General features: G+C 40.6%; 1 protein-coding gene across 5 annotated transcripts in view; it reads left to right on the top strand.

The window, feature by feature from the left end:
- The window catches only part of ston2 (stonin 2), a 55353-nt gene that overhangs the window by 22394 nt on the left and 15359 nt on the right, over window positions 1-17600 (top strand). For 4 of the 5 annotated variants that reach the window (XM_072689031.1, XM_072689030.1, XM_072689034.1 and 1 more), the window contains exon 4: window positions 6418-6576. In XM_072689031.1, the coding sequence (XP_072545132.1) occupies window positions 6418-6576 (159 nt within the window). Of the gene's footprint in view, window positions 1-6417; window positions 6577-17007; window positions 17184-17600 lie in introns of those variants that run through there. The other variant, XM_072689035.1, reaches the window with a different exon arrangement.

The raw sequence follows: 17600 nt of genomic DNA, 5'->3' as shown, positions 1-17600 counted from the left end.
TTCCTGCAGGTCGGCCTGGGTGGCCATTTACTCTGAGAAGGTAAAAAGAGAGAGAGTTAGTTCTGACATCTATCCACCTTTAGTTGAGGTCTTCCCACCCATAACCTCACCCAAAGGCGTTTTCACGTTCCTTTTGTTTTGGGTCGGCGCAAATGGCTGAGCAAACTTGCGTTTCCTAGGTAACGAGAGACATGTGTGTTCTGGGGTGTGTTGGGTTCGGTCCAGCAACAGGTTGAAGTTGTATAGTATGTGACCCTTTTTGTTTATTGTGCAATGTGTATAATAATAATAATAATAATAATAATAATAATAATAATTGTACAATTAATGATATTATACATTTCTTCCCCCATCATCTTCTTTTTGTCTTTGTCTCGGTCGCTTTCGGACTCGGACTTGACTACTAAAAGTCTTGGTCTGGTTAATTCACCTTCAAAGTGGTTTGCTGTGAAATTCTCTATTCTAGAGACTAACCAAGAATTGCTCACAGTGGTGGTGAATATACTTACTGTATGGACAAAAGTATTGGGACACCTACTCACTTACAGTAAAAAAAAAGTTTATCCTGTTTTGTTGGAGTAACTGTCTTTACTGTCCAGGGAAGACTCTCTATTAGATTTGAAGCATAGCTGTGAAGATTTGATTGCATTCAGCGACAGAAGCATTAGCTGAGTCAGGATGTTGGGTGAGCACCACCTCACCTAATCCCAAAAGTATTGGATGGAGCTCCACCATCCATCATTCCAGAGAACACAGTTCTTCCACTCCTCTACAGCTCAATGCTGGGGGGCTTTATACCCCTCTAGCCCATGCCTGGCATTAGTAAATTCATGTGTATCTGTTCCAGGGAGTCCATTTAGTGCATTTAAGAAGTGTCCACAAATATTTGGACATATAGTATATATACAAACACAAGGACTAGTACTATCCAGCATATGTTTTTTTCTTTTTTTACTATAGGGGGCATTGTTTGAGATTACGACTTACAGTAATCTTTGCCTCCTCGCCTCGCTCGTATCCAGAGCGTTATTAATATGGTACACAAATACTGCAATAGGAGTCTCTTCTGCAATCCCAACTGAGCCGCAAACTGAACCCTTGCGCATTGTGAATACCTATAAAAGTTTCCATACAGCTCACAATTTAGGCTTGTGTTTATATCTGTCAAAATATTTACATAATTGTCTTCATAGGAGCAAATTATGTCTTTACAACCCCTTATTTATAAGAACAGATGTGTAGATAGTGAAGATAGAGTCCATTGGAACAGGACAATACTCGGCCTTATCTGCACCCATTTCCTCTATTAGAGGCAAAAGCAGACTGCAGGGAGCCTCTGTGCTAAAAATAAAAATCCAAGAGGGATACAGGTGCTTGATGGAGGTGTGCAATAGGGACAATAACTACATTGATTTGTACATTAATATTGTTCATACTGCTCCATTGCTCTGATGAACTTGGACGAAGACTGATTTCCACACTGTCAGTACTCAGCAATCACCAGACTATGGCTTTTCCATTTGTTTACAGGTTGATTGTTTTGTTGATTGTGGTCTAAGTGGAGTAGATTTGTGTAGCAGGGGTGTGCTGCTGCACAGGAGTGGCAAAACACTTAAGTTGTGAAATGACAATGATGTGTACATTTCGATGGAGACCAAAAATGGTTCCTGTGTAGCGTTTTCCTCCTTCCGTGAATGTAGCTCTGTTATTACGCAGCAATTCAGAACAAAAGTACTCTAGCATTTGATGGCATTTAAATAAATGCTAATTAACACCATTGAGCTGATTGATTGCAGGGCTGTTTAATTGGTCTGATACCCATCAGCACGTGCTACGCACACTCTCTCATCCATGGTGTGTAATCCCTTCACCAAAGCACTCTTCAGCCCACTGTGAATATTTAATAGACTCTGTTCGTTAGTCAATGATAACACCTGCTTATTGAATGAGCTCTGTGTCTGTGTGTGTATGTGTGTATCCTTGTGTATCTAAAGCATCTCTGAGTGTTTACTAGAAATGATGGCCTTATTCACTAACTGTTCTTATTTCTGAAACCAAAGATATACAGTTTCCACAAAGATGTTTTCTAATTTGGGATTTGTTAAGCTTACGAGGACAGTGGGATCCATCTTTATAAGAGCAAAGCTGAGAACAATCCTGCACTTTATAAACACATCATGAATCTGACGTGGGCTTTATGTTAGAGCAAATGAAAATTCTTGGGAAGATATTGGTGAATAAGGCCAAATGTTCTCAGTGCAATTCTTATGGGAAAACAACAACAACTAAAGATGTTCTCAAATATTGTCTTAAGAAAGTCTTTTTTTTATTATTCAGTTGGTTGTTTTCTTATGCAGTCGTTTATAATGCAGTCTTTTATTCTGCATTGTACAGTTTATCTCAAATGATGGAAGCCACACATTATTTTTTTATTATTCAGTTAAAAACAGAATCAAACAAACCAATAAAAAGAATCAGTAAACAATAACTAGAAGTGATGTTGGAGGAAAAATGGAAAAAATGGAAAAAAATGAGAAAATATGAGAACTGTGGCATGAAGTTGGAACGAAGTGATTTTTTCTTATGTTAAAAGTAACACACATCTCCAATTCTAATCTGGTTAAATTTGACATTTAATTATTTAACTAGGTTTTAAAATTTGACCTCTAAAACATCTAATTCCTAAGAAGATTCTTAGGTAGGCTGTGTACATCTTTGTTTTTGTTTGCCCGTTTTTTTTACATTTTGTAGAAATTAAATTACAAAGAAAAAAGCATATAATATAGACATAAACCTTTATAAAAGTAGGCACATATTTAATTACAGATAATTATTGTTATTTTTCATACATTTAAAAGTAATTTAGGAAACAGAAAAGTTCTATTTCTGTAAAAATAAGAAATTTGTCCTTATTGGCATAATAGTTAAAATAAAAGATTTTTTAAATACAGTTTTTAATACAGATTTTTCACATTTTTTAGATCTGGTTAAATTAGACATTAAATTAGACCCCCTGATGTCTTTTATTCTAAGAGCGTGAGGCTGTCATAAGAAACATGTTTAAGACCTTAAAAAACATTTTTAAGAATACCAGATCTTAGAAGTGTTCTTAAGAGAAAAGTTGAGACAAAATATAAAGTCTTAAGCAGGCTGTGTTCATGTATGGGTTTTTTATGAAGTGAAGTTACAAAGATAAAAGCTCATTGGTATGGACATGTTTAATTACAGATAATTAGTGTTGTTTTACATTCATTTAATGCAGCTTAAGAAAGCAGAAAGGTATGAATAATAGTCTTTTTTCTGTTAAAAATAATATTTATTGACAGAATACTTAAAAACAGTTAGCTTATTCATTTACAGATGATGTCTGTACGTTTACAGGGTTTTATATAAACAGTTTAAACTAAATAAAGCTTCTTTAAAAAAAATAATCTGGTTAAATTTGACATATTTATAAATATGTTATCTGTCTGTTTTAGAGCCTGACCTTCTGATCTCTTTCAGTCTAAGATCCTCATAAGATGTGGGGCTGTTGTAAGATTCAGAACACATCTAAGAAGATCTTAGACAGACTTCTCTTTTCTTGTCTTAATTATTATTTTAAGAACAATTCTAGGAACAACTGGTATTCTTAAAAATATGTTTTTAAATGCTTTAAATATAAGTTTTAAAACATGTTCTGAATCTGAAAATATAAGATAGATAAGACAGATAAGATAAAATCTTCTGTCTTAAAATGCTTTTGTGAACATGGCCCAAGTCTCAGACATGCGTGTGTAATGTGTGTGTATATTTTCCACTCGCAAAGAACAAGTATAGGAGGGCAACGCAAACCAAATAAATTGGGGGAGATATCGGCAGTGTGGCTTATTACATATTCCAGTAAAGTTTGAGACACTAGCAGCAGCCAGGTTTGTGTGGAATTCTCTCTCCCTTTTAAAAGCTGGTGTAGGTCAGTGGTGCTGGGTTAAAAGCGTGTTATTAGGAGACGTCCTTGAACAAAGGCAGCTGAGATAATGGCTAAACAGAGGCACCAGCCACAAAGACGTGCTGGGAGACTATTTACCAACAGAATAACACTGTTTCAACCCTTCTGATGCATGTGTGTGTGGGGGAAGATCGCAGCACACACTGTTATAGTGGGAAAGAATGGCCGTCTGTGAGCGATGTGGTGTAAATAGAATATCACACAATTTTCAGTATGCACAACTTTTAGATTTTTCTGGACAAAAAATAAATAAAAGAGGAAAATCTGAACCAGTAGTGAAACATATTGTAAAGGTCATGGCTAAGGTCATGGTCCATCGTGGATTTTGAGGTGTGTTTAGATCATTATCCTGCTGTAAAAGCAGACAATGTGACATTAGTTCCAGAATTTGCTGTTGTTATATTGTTATATTGAATACGTGCCTTCCTTTACCAGTGAATTGTTCCCTGTGCCACTGGCTGCAACACAACCCCAGAGCACAACCGATCCACAATTTAACAGTTGGAGAGGTGTTCTTTTCATCAAATTCTGCATTCTTTTTTCTCCAAACATACCTTTGTTTAGCGCTTCATTTTAGACGTTTGGAAACCCCAAATGCACATATTTTGTCGTTGCAGGACAGCAGTGTAACTGTCTTCACTGGAATGATGGATGGTGCTCCATCCAATACTTTTGGGATAAGTTGGGGATGAGGTGCGGTGGTGATTGTCCAATATCACTAATGCTCTTGTGGCATGTGCTCTTGGACAGTAGAGACAGTTACTCGTCATTTTTAATACCCTTGATTTCAGACAATAAATGAGCAGGTGTCCCAATACTTTTCAGTTACACCTCATAAACAGAGTGTGCTAGCCCTGGGCTACAGATTGAGGGTTAGTTGGACTGGACAGTTGGTGCAGGAATTGTGAATGTGAGAGGGCCACACTCTAATTTCTCACCTCCTGGACCAGTCTCAGGGCCAGCTGGAGTGCTTCAGATGCGTGAATGTTATAGTCTGGAATCTGGATGTAAGATAGCACCAATTGCTGATTTTTAATAGGGATGTCTCGATCAGGTTATTCTGACCCCCGATCCGAGTATCAGTCAATACCTATAGGATCCAGTCTTTGTGTTTGTATAAATAATCCAGCCTTACATCTTAGAAATGACGAGCTGCTGAGTAATCCATTCAGTAAAATCCCTTTATTTTCAGTATCAGTTTCTATAATCAGACATTCTGGACTGACTGATTTAGTTTAGTCGAGACTTTAAAAAAAAAATGTTTTATAGTGTTTAATATCTTATAATCCAGTCTGACTCTCCTCCCTGACCAATCAGCTCCTTTACAACACTGCAGTCTAATCACTTCCTGTGTGTGTGTGTGTGTGTAGTGGTACACACTCTGGACTGATATTTGTGGTTGTTGGTCTACTGGTGTGTAATAGCTGGTTTATAGTGGGTGAATGTGCTGTGTGTGTGATTGGGGTTTCTATAGTGTATGTGTGTGTGTTAGCATTAGCGTTAGCCTCCACTTGGTTCTGAATGGGCTCTTCAGTGCTGGTTGATAAACAGAGAGACGGACAGAGTGCCGGTTCTCCCGCTGGTAAAACAGAGAGTTTCAGTGAGAGTTTTATAAAGGGTCAGATATTATGGTCTGTTTTCATGTTCCACTGTAAAATAGCTCCACACTGCAGAACCTCAACTCCTTTATTGACCTTCTGAGAACGTCCGCACTGCTGCTACAGCCGGCTGGGCAACAATGTCCGTTGATAGTACCTTGAGGCCACCAGATGGCGCTCCGTGGTGAACACCGTGGCTAAAACAAAGACTTGGAAATGGATCGAGATTGAAATAGCCAGTACCTGATCCATTAAAATATGCCTGAATCGCCCCTGAATCGGATCAGGACATCCCTGGTTTTAAACACTGCAAATCTGCACGGATCAACAGCCAAAAAAAGCTTAAAAAAAAAAGGAAGTAGATACTGACCACTTCTCCCCACTCATGACCTCACCAAAAATTGTTTTACACGTTTCTTCTTTTATTTGTGTGTCAGTGCAGTTTTAAATAGTGGCACAAGCATCAATGGAAGCGCCTCCATTGTTCTTTAGTCTCATTGCTAGTATTTCACCATACAAATCTTCAAAAACAGATAAAAGTCAGTTTATTAGAAATAAGTGTAGTAATCTGTCGTTGGCTAACCATGCTATTAATAAAAGTCCATACAAAATATATGATTATGCATAAAACATATCTTAACATAAACAACCGCCTGGGGACTCTACAGTGCTCTCACAATACATACAGGCAAAGCAGATCCTTTGATGCTTGTTTATGCTTTCATATGTTTGATATGAGGCCTTAGGCAGTTGTTCATTCCTGATGGATCCTATGAGGATTTTGGAGGTTGTGGTTCATGGCTTAGGCCTTTTCTGTCTTCTCTGTTTCAGGCCCCAGACACAGTGTGTGTTCCTCAGCCAGTTTCTGGAGTGTGGTGCCTGACTCTGAAGAGCGCAGTTCAATGAGTGTGGGGGCGTCCTCCAGTGACTTGCCCTCGCTCACCACAGAGGAGCCACCCAGCCAAACCACCTCCCGCCCACATTCACCCAGTGAGTACAGCTAGCCATGACACAGTGGCACACTTGCAATTACTACGGGACATATTTCTGACAGGATGAGACAGGCACTGATGCGCTTCCCTCGTACACACCCCAAAACCATCTTAAAGCTCCCCAAAAATACCCCAAAATACCCCAAAACTTAAAATACAAACTCTTCATTCTTGCGGAGGGAATTGCAGTGCAGTGATTATGGAAGTCCATACTAGTGGATGGGAATGAAAAATGACCCCCAAACATTGATCTACGTTAGACAGATTGGATTTTAGTGCTGTCGGCAATGCTGCTTTACAGGGGCTAGACAAGCGATCTGTGTGCATTACCAAAATGTCCAATTTTTCAATGATACAGTGATATGAACTTTTGCCCATATACTGCCCACTACTATTTGACGCTATAAAAAAGTGGGTGTGGTCTTGGGTTCGGCCCTAAAAAGAGTGCAATCTTTCAGAATAGTGGTTGCTGTCAGAATAATGGTACATTTACCAGTTAATCACACGTCAGGGCCCCGAGTGGTCCAGCGGAAAACGATGCCGTCACTATGACCAGAAGATCAATGCCGATGACTAGTTCAATTCAGCTCATGCTGCTAGTCATCGGCAGCTGTATGTGTGCATTATCAAAATGTATGAAATACAAACTTTTGCCCATACTGCCCACTGCTATTTGAAGCTATAAAAAGAGGGTGTGGTCTTAATTTTGGCCTTAAAATGAGTGCAAAATTCCATTGGCTCTCTCCAGGGTGGGCAAGTGCCACTTTCTCCGCACATCACCTGTGTCTGTATTCACCCTCCCAGTGTCTGGAGCATTTCATGTGATCGGGGGAGAATATGCATGGGTTGGGTTACTGCTGATTCAAATTAGGACACACACACACATATACTTTACACCGAAGACTACATTTGAAACATTACTAATTCTCTCGAAGTTTGCATATTTTTCAGTATTGGTGCACCGCTAATGTGTCGCACAACTATCAGTTGAGTCCTTAATGTATCAGTATCTGTAATGTGATTACAGAGGTTTTGCATTACTTAGCCACAGGAATTGTAATTACAAACTAACACATCACCTCAGCGCTGGAGCCCACACACATTCTCAACATTCACACGCTCAGTCTCCTGAGCCTCCTGTTGGCTCCGCCCCCCTTGTCGACTCACCTGTAAAGAACACATTGAATCATTCAGAGGCTAAGCTGAAGTCTTATCAGCCCCTCGTTTATAACCCTGGTTCACAATAGAGCACTCTTTTCCTCCCAGTGACTCACAGGGTCACTCCCTCCCTGTGTGTGTGTGTGGGGTGGGGGTGGTGGTTTGTCCAGTGGCGCCCCACAGCTCACCTTCAAAAGGCCCGTAAGGCTGAAGAAGCCCTCAGGAGCTGAGCAGAACACAGAAAACACTGAATGAAAATAGGAGTGAAGCCGCCAGCCTGGCCGGGCTGAGCCCCAGGCGAGCGCGCAGGGCGAACGAACAGCCGTCAGGTTGATGGGGAAATGATAGATGAACTGAGATGCACAAATTCTCGGGGCTCCTGACAGGTGTTCCTCAGATGCTCTCTCCACGGCTGAGTAATGAGGGCTGTGAAGGAGCGCGCTGCTGATTGCAGTCAGAAATCTCTCTCTCTAGCGGGGATAATTCACTGCGGAGCCGTTAGCGCTCAGGACTGATCCATCTGCGCTCACCTCGGCCGCCCGGCAACAGCTCACTCAGAACAAGGTTTCTATGGAGACCGGGGCTGGCTGAGGTGCTTTTGACAAGTTTTATTTATTAAAACACCGCCACCTTCTTTTCTGCCTCCATCTGAGATGGAACATTGAGCCATCACTGCAGATTTTTTGAGTGGGCTGAGAAGTGACCTTGAGAAGAATGAATATTGCTGCAGTAAATGAACACATTAGTCATTTAAAGATGGTCTCTGTCTTGGGTCAGTCTGTGACAAATGACCGAAGGCCTCTCAAGTGACCGTCTCAGATTTGCTTAAGAAATTTTAGGGAGTAATGCCAATCGGCTTAACATATATTAGGCTTGAAGCTATAAAAAGTGGGTGTGGCCTTAATTTTGACGCTAAAATAAAAAGGTTAGTGAGTGAAAAATTTTGATAAATTATTACCTTTGTACTATTGTTGCTTTGTGGACTAACCCTCTGGAGTCCTGGAGACCTGTAAGCCAGTTCTCAGGTAGTTTGACATGCTAAATATTTCAGCAGTGGCCCTGATTCAGATTTACCTTACTTTAGAAAAGAGCCTGTTTACACCTGGCATAATTCAGATTTCTTCAGATTTCACTTGACCGCATAGAAAGCCTCACCCTCAGGACTCATTACCGCGTTTACACCTGGGCACTAGTATCTGGATTTTATCCTGATAAGATTTCAGCCACATGCGTTTACACTGGACTGTCAAATGCGTCTCGAGTCAGTCAGGCTGAAGTCTGACTGCTGTGTGTATTACTGGTGTTTGGGGTGTACTGGGAGGGGTTCTGGTTGTGGACTGTGTCTTGGAGAGACAGATGCGTTTACACTGCTGTAACCTGCGGCTCAAATGAGTCTCAGAACCCCTTCCTGAAGTGGTTTGATTGATCGATTTGTATCGGGCCTTAAAGAGTCTTGGGTGTTTTTACACTGGGGGGCATTGTTATGTGGTTTGGCCACATCCAGATATAATCCTGATACTCAAGACGCATGAAGTGACCGGGTGTATTTCACTGGGGGTCATTGTGATCTGACTCAAAGCAGAAATGGATCCTGTCCACATTTAAAAAGTGTAAACTGAATGTGTTTTCTGTGATTGGAAACTGTCAGGCAAGCGGAAATATGTCTGTTAGAGTACAAGTACTAATTACATTTGCTGTGGATCTTGGCTTCTTCCCCCATCATTAGGCTATGAGTGCCCCATCACGGTCATAGAGCAAATGATCTGAAATCAGCTGTAAACATAAACATTTTCTTTCTTTTTTAATTTAATTTATTTTTGTTTTTCATTAAACTGGTTGAGTTTCCATGGTTTTCTAGTTTCTTACTGCTAATTGTGCACTGAGCATTTTTTCTTATCTTCCAGTAATTCAAAGTGCTCCAGTACTCCTTCAGCTTCAGTGGAAAGCGTTGCTGTTTGTTGACCTTGTGATGTGGATGCCTGGCATGATGCATTAAAAAAACACATCTAATTTATACCTTTCTGTTCAGTTTTACACAAAAAAGTGTAGCATGATCTACAGTTTTTGTGACTTAAAAAGGAAACTTTTGAATATTGAGTATAGATGTTAAAAAAATATTATTATTATTATTATTATTATTATTAGGGACAGTACAATACCATATTTTCATGTCTGATACTAATAGCAATCTAATACCATATTTTTCATTCTCTTAACCATTTAGGGGCACCAGGCTATTGATAACAGGGTTGTGGGTTCGATACCCAGGCTCATAAAGTCACCACTGTTGGGCCCTTGAGCAAGGTCCTTTACCCTCTCTGCTCCCCGGGCGCTGTAGTGATTACTGCCCACCGCTCTGGGCACGTGTGCTCACTGTCACTGTGTGTGTTTGAACACTAGTAAATATAAATTAAATATATCTGAATTTGAGATGTAAATCTTAACAGAACTGATATTTTTGACCCTGTTTTGATTATAAATTTACTTTACGGCTGCATGTGGAGTTGTTGGGGTCATTACTTTAGTTATGAAGCCTAGAATACCAGCATTGAACCATACATGCATGTGACAGTTTAGGGTAATGGATTGGATCATGCTTTTTTTTTTTTATTGTTTTTTTCCCCTTACGGTATCTGATCCGATTGACACACCCCTAATTATTATCTAGTATTACTATTAGTGTTATAATACATGAAAAAAAACATATAAAGCAAGACATTTGGATTTAAAATTATATTATTTAATGAATGTTGCTTTTTTTTATTAAATCTTTTTTGAAATGTATTATTTCAAAACTTATTCGTAACTCCCCAAGCAATACTTAACCTCCAAAGCCAGCAACATGCGCCATTGCTGGGCAGCCGACATGCTTGGAGGAAAACGCGGGGTCCCCAGCTCCACTGCACCAGTTAACAGGTGCCTGTGCCAGCCTGCATTGCTTCAAGGGTAAGGGAAGAGCGTACCATCTCCCCACCCAAGAGCATGGGCGATTGTGCTCTCTCTAACTCTGGCTGCTGATGGCAAAGCAGCAAGGCTTGGGATTCAAACTCGTGAGCCTGGGGCCTTATGCCTTAATTAAACTTGCTCAATACCGTCAGGGACGTGAACTAACAAGGTTCAAAAAGGTCCATTTTGCTTTCAGGTTTATCTAAAGGCTGCCTGAGATGATCAGTCTGGAGCTTTTTTTTTCTAATGCATTGGCCAGCGCTGCTGTTGTACTTTCTGTGGCCATTTTGAGGAGAGGATTATTTGTAACTGACCAAATGGCCTCTAAGTGCTGCTGTTTGCTCTGCTGGTTGCAGTGTGATTATACTCACTCCAGTTCTACACACAGTGTGTCACACTAGGCACCTGGTACTGTTTGTTGTTGTTTGTTTGTGGCCAGTTGTAAGTAGCAGGTGTCAGCAGCAGTAAGTGTTTTGTATGTAGGGTCTGATTGGACCGTGTTATTTAAGTGTCTCTGCTGTATTCCTGGACTCCGTATGACTCAGGTCTTTACATATGTGTTTCAGCGTTGATGCAGACAATACTGCATGTGTCCTGCCAGTGTGTTTAATGTGTGTGTTTGGGTGGGCACTCACAGTGCTTTCACATGAAGTGAATAAAGTACTGTATGTTTTGTGAGTGAATGTATGGTACTGTGAGTGAGAGTATGAATGGGTGTGTGTGTGTGTGTGTGTAGTATGTTGATGCAGCTGTGCGGTTGTAGGGGTGGGAGGGAGCGTTACATCTCTATGATAGCTTTGTGATGAAGTGGTGCACAGGACAGATAAAGGCATGCAGTTTTCCAGATGTTCCAGGTCTCTCTCTCTCTCTCTCTCTCTCTTTCTCGCTCTCTCTCTCTCTCCCCCTTTCTTTCTTTCCTCTTCACCTTTCTCAAAAAACAAATCTAAGGAGAGTCTTAGAAAGATATTGATAAATTAGACCTATTGGTTCTACATAAATACCACTAAATGGACAAAAGTATTGGGACACGTCTCTTAATCATTGAATCCAGGTGTTTCATTCAGTCCCATTGACACATGTCTATAAAATCAAGCCCCTAATTATGCAGTCTGCCTTTCGTACACACTAGTGAAAGACTGGGTGGTTCTAATGCTAACTCTCCATTCCACCTTAAATAGTGCTGCAGTTGCATTGAGTTCATTTCAACAGCAGAGCGTCACTGCTGCATTATTTAAGGTGGAACGGAAAGTTTGAGGAAGAGGAAAACTTTAGCTTAGCGTTAGCTCAGAGCCTCACTGTAAACGTGATGCAGCAACAGCAAACGGCCGCAGCACTGCCAAACCTACCCAGTTTTTTTTCCGTTATCTCCATATGGGAAGCTCTAATGTTCCTCTCGGCTCCTCATCACTCTTGAATGTTGTCTGGTTAGAAGCCAAACTATGGTGGAAATGCTCTGTTCTACCAGCGAGAGAACCACGCTCCTTTCTCGGGTTCTAAACCAGCTCTGAACGGCACATGTGGAACTGATAAGGAGGCTAATGCTAATGCTGTAAAGGACTGTTATCTATAGAAGCACAAAGACCAGGTCATGGGTATTGGCTGATAGTCATTAAGAGACTCTGGTTGGATCGGGGATAATCCCAATCCCCAATCCCGGATATATCCCCAAAAGTAAAGCTAGAACTTGGTGCATCTGTGGGTTTATGCATGAACTGAGTAAACCAGTGTGGCTAAGGAGTGGCTGTGGTTGGCCAGTTTATAAAGTGATGCTTGTTTTTCAGTATGCCTTTTGCATATGGTAGGGTCTATTTTAGGCCTGTTGTGGGTTTGTATGTTGTGGCTTAGTGGTAATAAAAAAGTCCATTAGCTTCTGCTCCTCCCTTTACCCTCCTCTCAGACATCCCCAGTTGTCACTGCATTGTCAGAAAGCCTGCAAATCTCTGCAGAGGTACAGCATCCTATAATAATTTACATCAGCTCTCCAAGATGGTCAGCAGGCAGCGTTCGTAAAGCAGCAGCTGCTGCATGGATGAAAGCTCATCCTGCTGTAAATGTCGCACGTTTCCTCTCTATCTGTGACCTCTGACCTCCACACCTCCAGAGAGGCCCACCTGCACCCATCCCTCAGGATCAGAGAGCAGAGTAGGATCAGAGTAGCCTGTTGCCGCCGCCACCACCCCCACCTCCTCCACAGCCCTGCAGAGCAGAAACCAGGCTGCTGCTGGAATCGGAGGAAAGTGTTGGACGCTGTGCTTCTGCTTTCTGAGTGTGAATGGACCTGTGGGGGGAACCACCAGGCTAAGCAACCCTGCATGTGTTTGGGCGGGTGTGTATCATTGCTGTTGTTGAGAAAACCTTGCTTCTGAAAAGGTAACTTCATAAGAGAAACAGACAAAGTTCGTAACATCTGTGAACTTGATAGCAGACATGAATACCACAGCTGAAGATCAGCATAAAAAAGCTGGATTGGATATCAGGGGGGAATTTGGTTCAATCCTGCAACAGATCTACCCGGAAAAAGCACACACTCGCACTGTGTGACGTGGTGATGTCAGCTGTGTGTGTCTTCCTGTGGGATAGCAAAGCGGCCTTTTTTAAGATAAAGTATTTTTCCATCTAAAAGAAGTCATTTTAAAGCTTTACAAATTAATACAAATTAATAATTAAAAAAAATCTAAAAAAATATGAAAACATTGGACTTTTTTTTAGTTTTTATTCTTTATTTTTTTTGTATTATAAAATTAATTTTAATTTTTTATTATAATTCTTATTTTTTTATTTAAAATGTTAATATTATTTTTACATGGACATTTTTTCATAGTTTTTGAAAAAAGTCTTTTTTTAGTTTTCTTTAAATTTTTTTATGTTTTCGAATAAATACAAAATATTTTATTTGTATAAATAGACATTGTATAGCTTTTTACTTTTCCTTTTGTTTAATGATTTTTATGGACAGATTCCATAGCCAATTAAGTTACACTATTTTCTTTTTTATGGTTTTATTTCTGTTAAATTCTAATAAAATATTCTTATAACACAAACAATCGCAAAAATCTATTCCAAGGTTTTCTTCAGACAGTGATGATTTGGAGGCCAATAGTTCAAGAGTGGTCACTGGAAAAATACAGGAGAAAGGGTTAAGGAGGTCGGATTAAGGTGTAAAGACCATGACTAACAGCCTGTTGGCCACCTGTTGCTACCACAGATGAGTGCGAGCTGTTAAACTGGATAGTATGTGAATCTGTTTTACGATTATTCAAGTAAGGTTCAGTGTTCAGCCATCAGCATGGAGAAAAACCTCAGTGAATTTGAAATGTAGCATGAGTGTGCATTAAAGAAAACACGTCCAGTGATCAGCAGTTCTGCAGATGGTAATGCCTATTTGGCCAGAGAGGTTTGATGGGGATTGATCCGACAGTCAGGCTACAGTAATTCAGCATCTCAGAATGCTTAACAACGCATCCAACCTTGAGGTGAGATGGGCTACAACAGCAGCAGACCACGCCAGGTTTGGGCTCTGTCAGCCAAGAACAGAAAGCTGAGGCTGCAGTGGCTGAGCACAGGCTCACCGAAAACATTGCCTGGCCTGATGAATCTGGCTCAAACAGTATGAATCCTCAAACCCAACATTTTCTGGGCACACATTGTGTCCAATAATCGTGACTTGAATCTCACGGCCTGTTTGAGTATTGTTGCTGACCATGCGAGTCCATTCATGGACACAATTTACTCATCATCTATGGCCTCTACGGCTACTTCCAGCATAATGATTCACATGTGATCTCACAAGGCAAACGTTAATTATACAATAATCAAATTAAATTGATTACTTTTCTGATCTGATCTGATCATTACCGCCCTGGGCGCAGCCTCTACCAATGTAGATGGTGTGTATGCAGAGAGAAGAGAAGCAAGCAGGGTTGCTGTAGATAGGTTCAGTGCTTGTGGCTTTGGGAATGTGCTAGAGCTAGAATCCTGCTCTAGTGTTTTTCCCTAGTGTGTCCCAGTATTACTGTCAACCCTCTGGTCATTACTGCTCAGCTTTAGTGCCAGAGTTTGCTTTAGAGTCCAGTGTGCAGAGTGGAATCACTCTAACCTCCCAACCAAAACCATCAGAGAATTGAGAAGAGGGTATAGGTGGTTTCCGTCAGGTTGTGTCTACAGCAACGGATTGTTGAAGAATGAGGTCAAAGTTGTGTCTGAGGTTGTCTTCTTTTTTTTTTGGTGAATATTTTATTACTTTCCTCTTTCTCTTTCTGTTAACTTTAGAGATAGGCCTTCTTCCTTGTGGCTACTGTATTTTTAATTTAGGCATGCACTGATTATGGGACTTCTAGTATCTATATATCTACTATTTGTCATGCACATATCCTCCCATATTGATGCTGTTTTCTGTGCTGTTATAGATGTTTTACTGCAGTAGTCTAGCATCCCCGTAACAATCTGCTGATCTAAGGTAAAAAAAGAAAAAAAGAAAATTAAATATTAGTTTGAAATATCACTCAAATATAAACATATCAGATAATGATATTTTAATATATTGCTGCTATTCTGTGTCAATAATTCTGGATGAATTGACCAATAGAAATGCTGTAAATACCTGGAGTAAATGCTTATTTCACATTGACTTCCATTTAAAGAGCATTTTGGCTTCTCCTGTAAAGTCACCATATTGGATATACATGTTTTTAATCAGAACTGATGATACGTGTTTCTTGTAAACTACATTTTTGACCCCTGAATAGTGATATAAAAAAATTGACACTTCAGTCATATACTGTCCTTCCTCTAATTATACACATTGGTCGGGATAAGCAGTTATTCAGAGCTTATTTTCCATAACCGATTAGTCATAGCCCATACCGGTATTCACTCCAGCCCTGAGGCTCTTCTGAGCAAGCCAGTGGCAACAGTGGCAGGAAACAAAACCACAGATTAAGAGGAAGAAGCCCTAAGAGGAACCAAGACTCACAAGAGACAAAAGTTTTGGGACATCTGCTGTTTCTTCCAAAATCAAGGGTATTTAAAAGAGTTGATCCTGCTTTTGTTGGAGTAGCTGTTTCTACTGTTCAGGAAGACTTTCTAGTAGATCTTGGGGTTATTGCGAGGGTTATATATATACACACACATATAGTATGAAAACTGCTGGTCATCATACCATGTACCGTGTAATACCGATATTGGGGGGGGGAATGAAGCAGCTAAACAGAGAATCCCACCAATTTCCTTTCATAGTTTAAAAAATAGTCAAGTATATAATGGACAAAATAATCAGAAGATTAATCCTCATGTACAGCTTTCTTATTATTTACATTACAAAAGTGTAAGTTTTAACTGTAGCAAAGCTCTAGTTCAACCAAAAATACTACTACTAATAATAAGAAGAATAACAATGAAACTTTGTATTCTGTGCTATAGTAAACCGTGGTGTTTTTGAGGTGGTTATTATACAGTGAAAATCTCACACTATCGCAATTCTAGGATTTCATTGCATTCAGTGTCAAGAGCGCCACAATGTCCGTGAGGTCAGGATGTTGGATGATCATCACCACACTTCACTCCCAACTCATCCCAAAAGTACTGAATGGAGCGTTATTCATCTTTCCAGAGAACACAGTTCTTCCACTGCTCCACAGCTCAATGCTGGGGGGGCTTTATACCCCTCCATACCCCTCTGGCATTAGGCAGCATGGTGCCAATACGCTCATATTTATCTGCTCCTGAGAGTCCTATTCTATTGGCAATACTTCTCTTCAGGGACTAGACAAGCACATTTGCACATGTATGTCAGCAGTAGGTGCAATTAAAAAAAAAAAAAGTAAAAAAAAAGGGGTGTCCACAGACTTTTGACATGTAGTGTATCTCAACAGATAACAAGAAAGCAGGAGAATAAATGATGAGGTAGAGTAAGATATGGAGGGCTATGACTATTGGGAGAGCAAGGCATCAGTTATGGGATGGGAGCGAGTACGGGACACATGCTCAGTGTTATCGTAGTGGGAAAGAGAATGAAACTGATGTAAAGTCCATTGTGTGTGCCTAATTTAGCCCAGTATTGATTTATGATCGTTATTATTATTATTGTTGTTGTTGTTGTTGTTGTTGTGTTCTTCCCGAGTAGCTTCTTGCCACCACTGTAGCATAAGCCTACACTATAAGAACTGTTACCTGTTATAAAGTAGTTAGCCAGCTTTTTTCTGAGGTGTAGAGACAGTGCAAAATGGGGAGGGAGGGAGTGAGGGAGTGAGGGCGGCAGAGAGAAAAAGTGGGAGAGATAAAGCGAGAGAGAGAGAGACACACACACACACACACATTAGGGGCAGCAGGGCAGACAGACAGGCATCTACACGCCTCAGCTCGGCTTTGCAGGCGACTTTGTGGCCAGCGGGTCACATGACCTGTTGCTAACTCCTGCAGTGTGCAGGATTGAGCTGTTAAAGCGAGGTAACCATCTGGTCGTTCCTCAGCACCTACACTGCCGGACCTAACCCTAACGCACCGGTAAGTCTGACTCTGGTTACGACGTCTCTGGGAGAATTGGTGTTTTCTACTCCCTCTGGATGCCTTCCTAAAGTAGGGATGAATGACTGTTTTATCTTCTTTGTGTGAGAGTGCGTTCGCTTCTGTCAGTATGGAAATGTTGCCGTTGTCTGGAGGGCGCCTGTAGACGAGGGAAGTTGCTCAGAAGTTTTAGTTTCCTTTCATCACTGCTTTATTCCTCTTTGACAGCGGGAGTTAACGTCCTTTTTAAGCTGACAGAGTAAATTAGCATCAGAGGCTGAAGTCTGAACTTGAAGACTGAAGAGATGGAAGCCTTTCTTGCTGTACTTTCAGGGGTCACTTTTGTACCATTTATTTTTAGGATGTATATTTGAAATTCAAAGCTGTGGAACGGTGCAGGGGAGCAGGGTAAGGAGA

This window comes from Salminus brasiliensis, chromosome 10 (genome assembly GCF_030463535.1).
Source record: "Salminus brasiliensis chromosome 10, fSalBra1.hap2, whole genome shotgun sequence".
Taxonomy (NCBI): Eukaryota; Metazoa; Chordata; class Actinopteri; order Characiformes; family Bryconidae; genus Salminus; species Salminus brasiliensis.
This window is presented reverse-complemented; position numbering and strand designations above follow the sequence as displayed.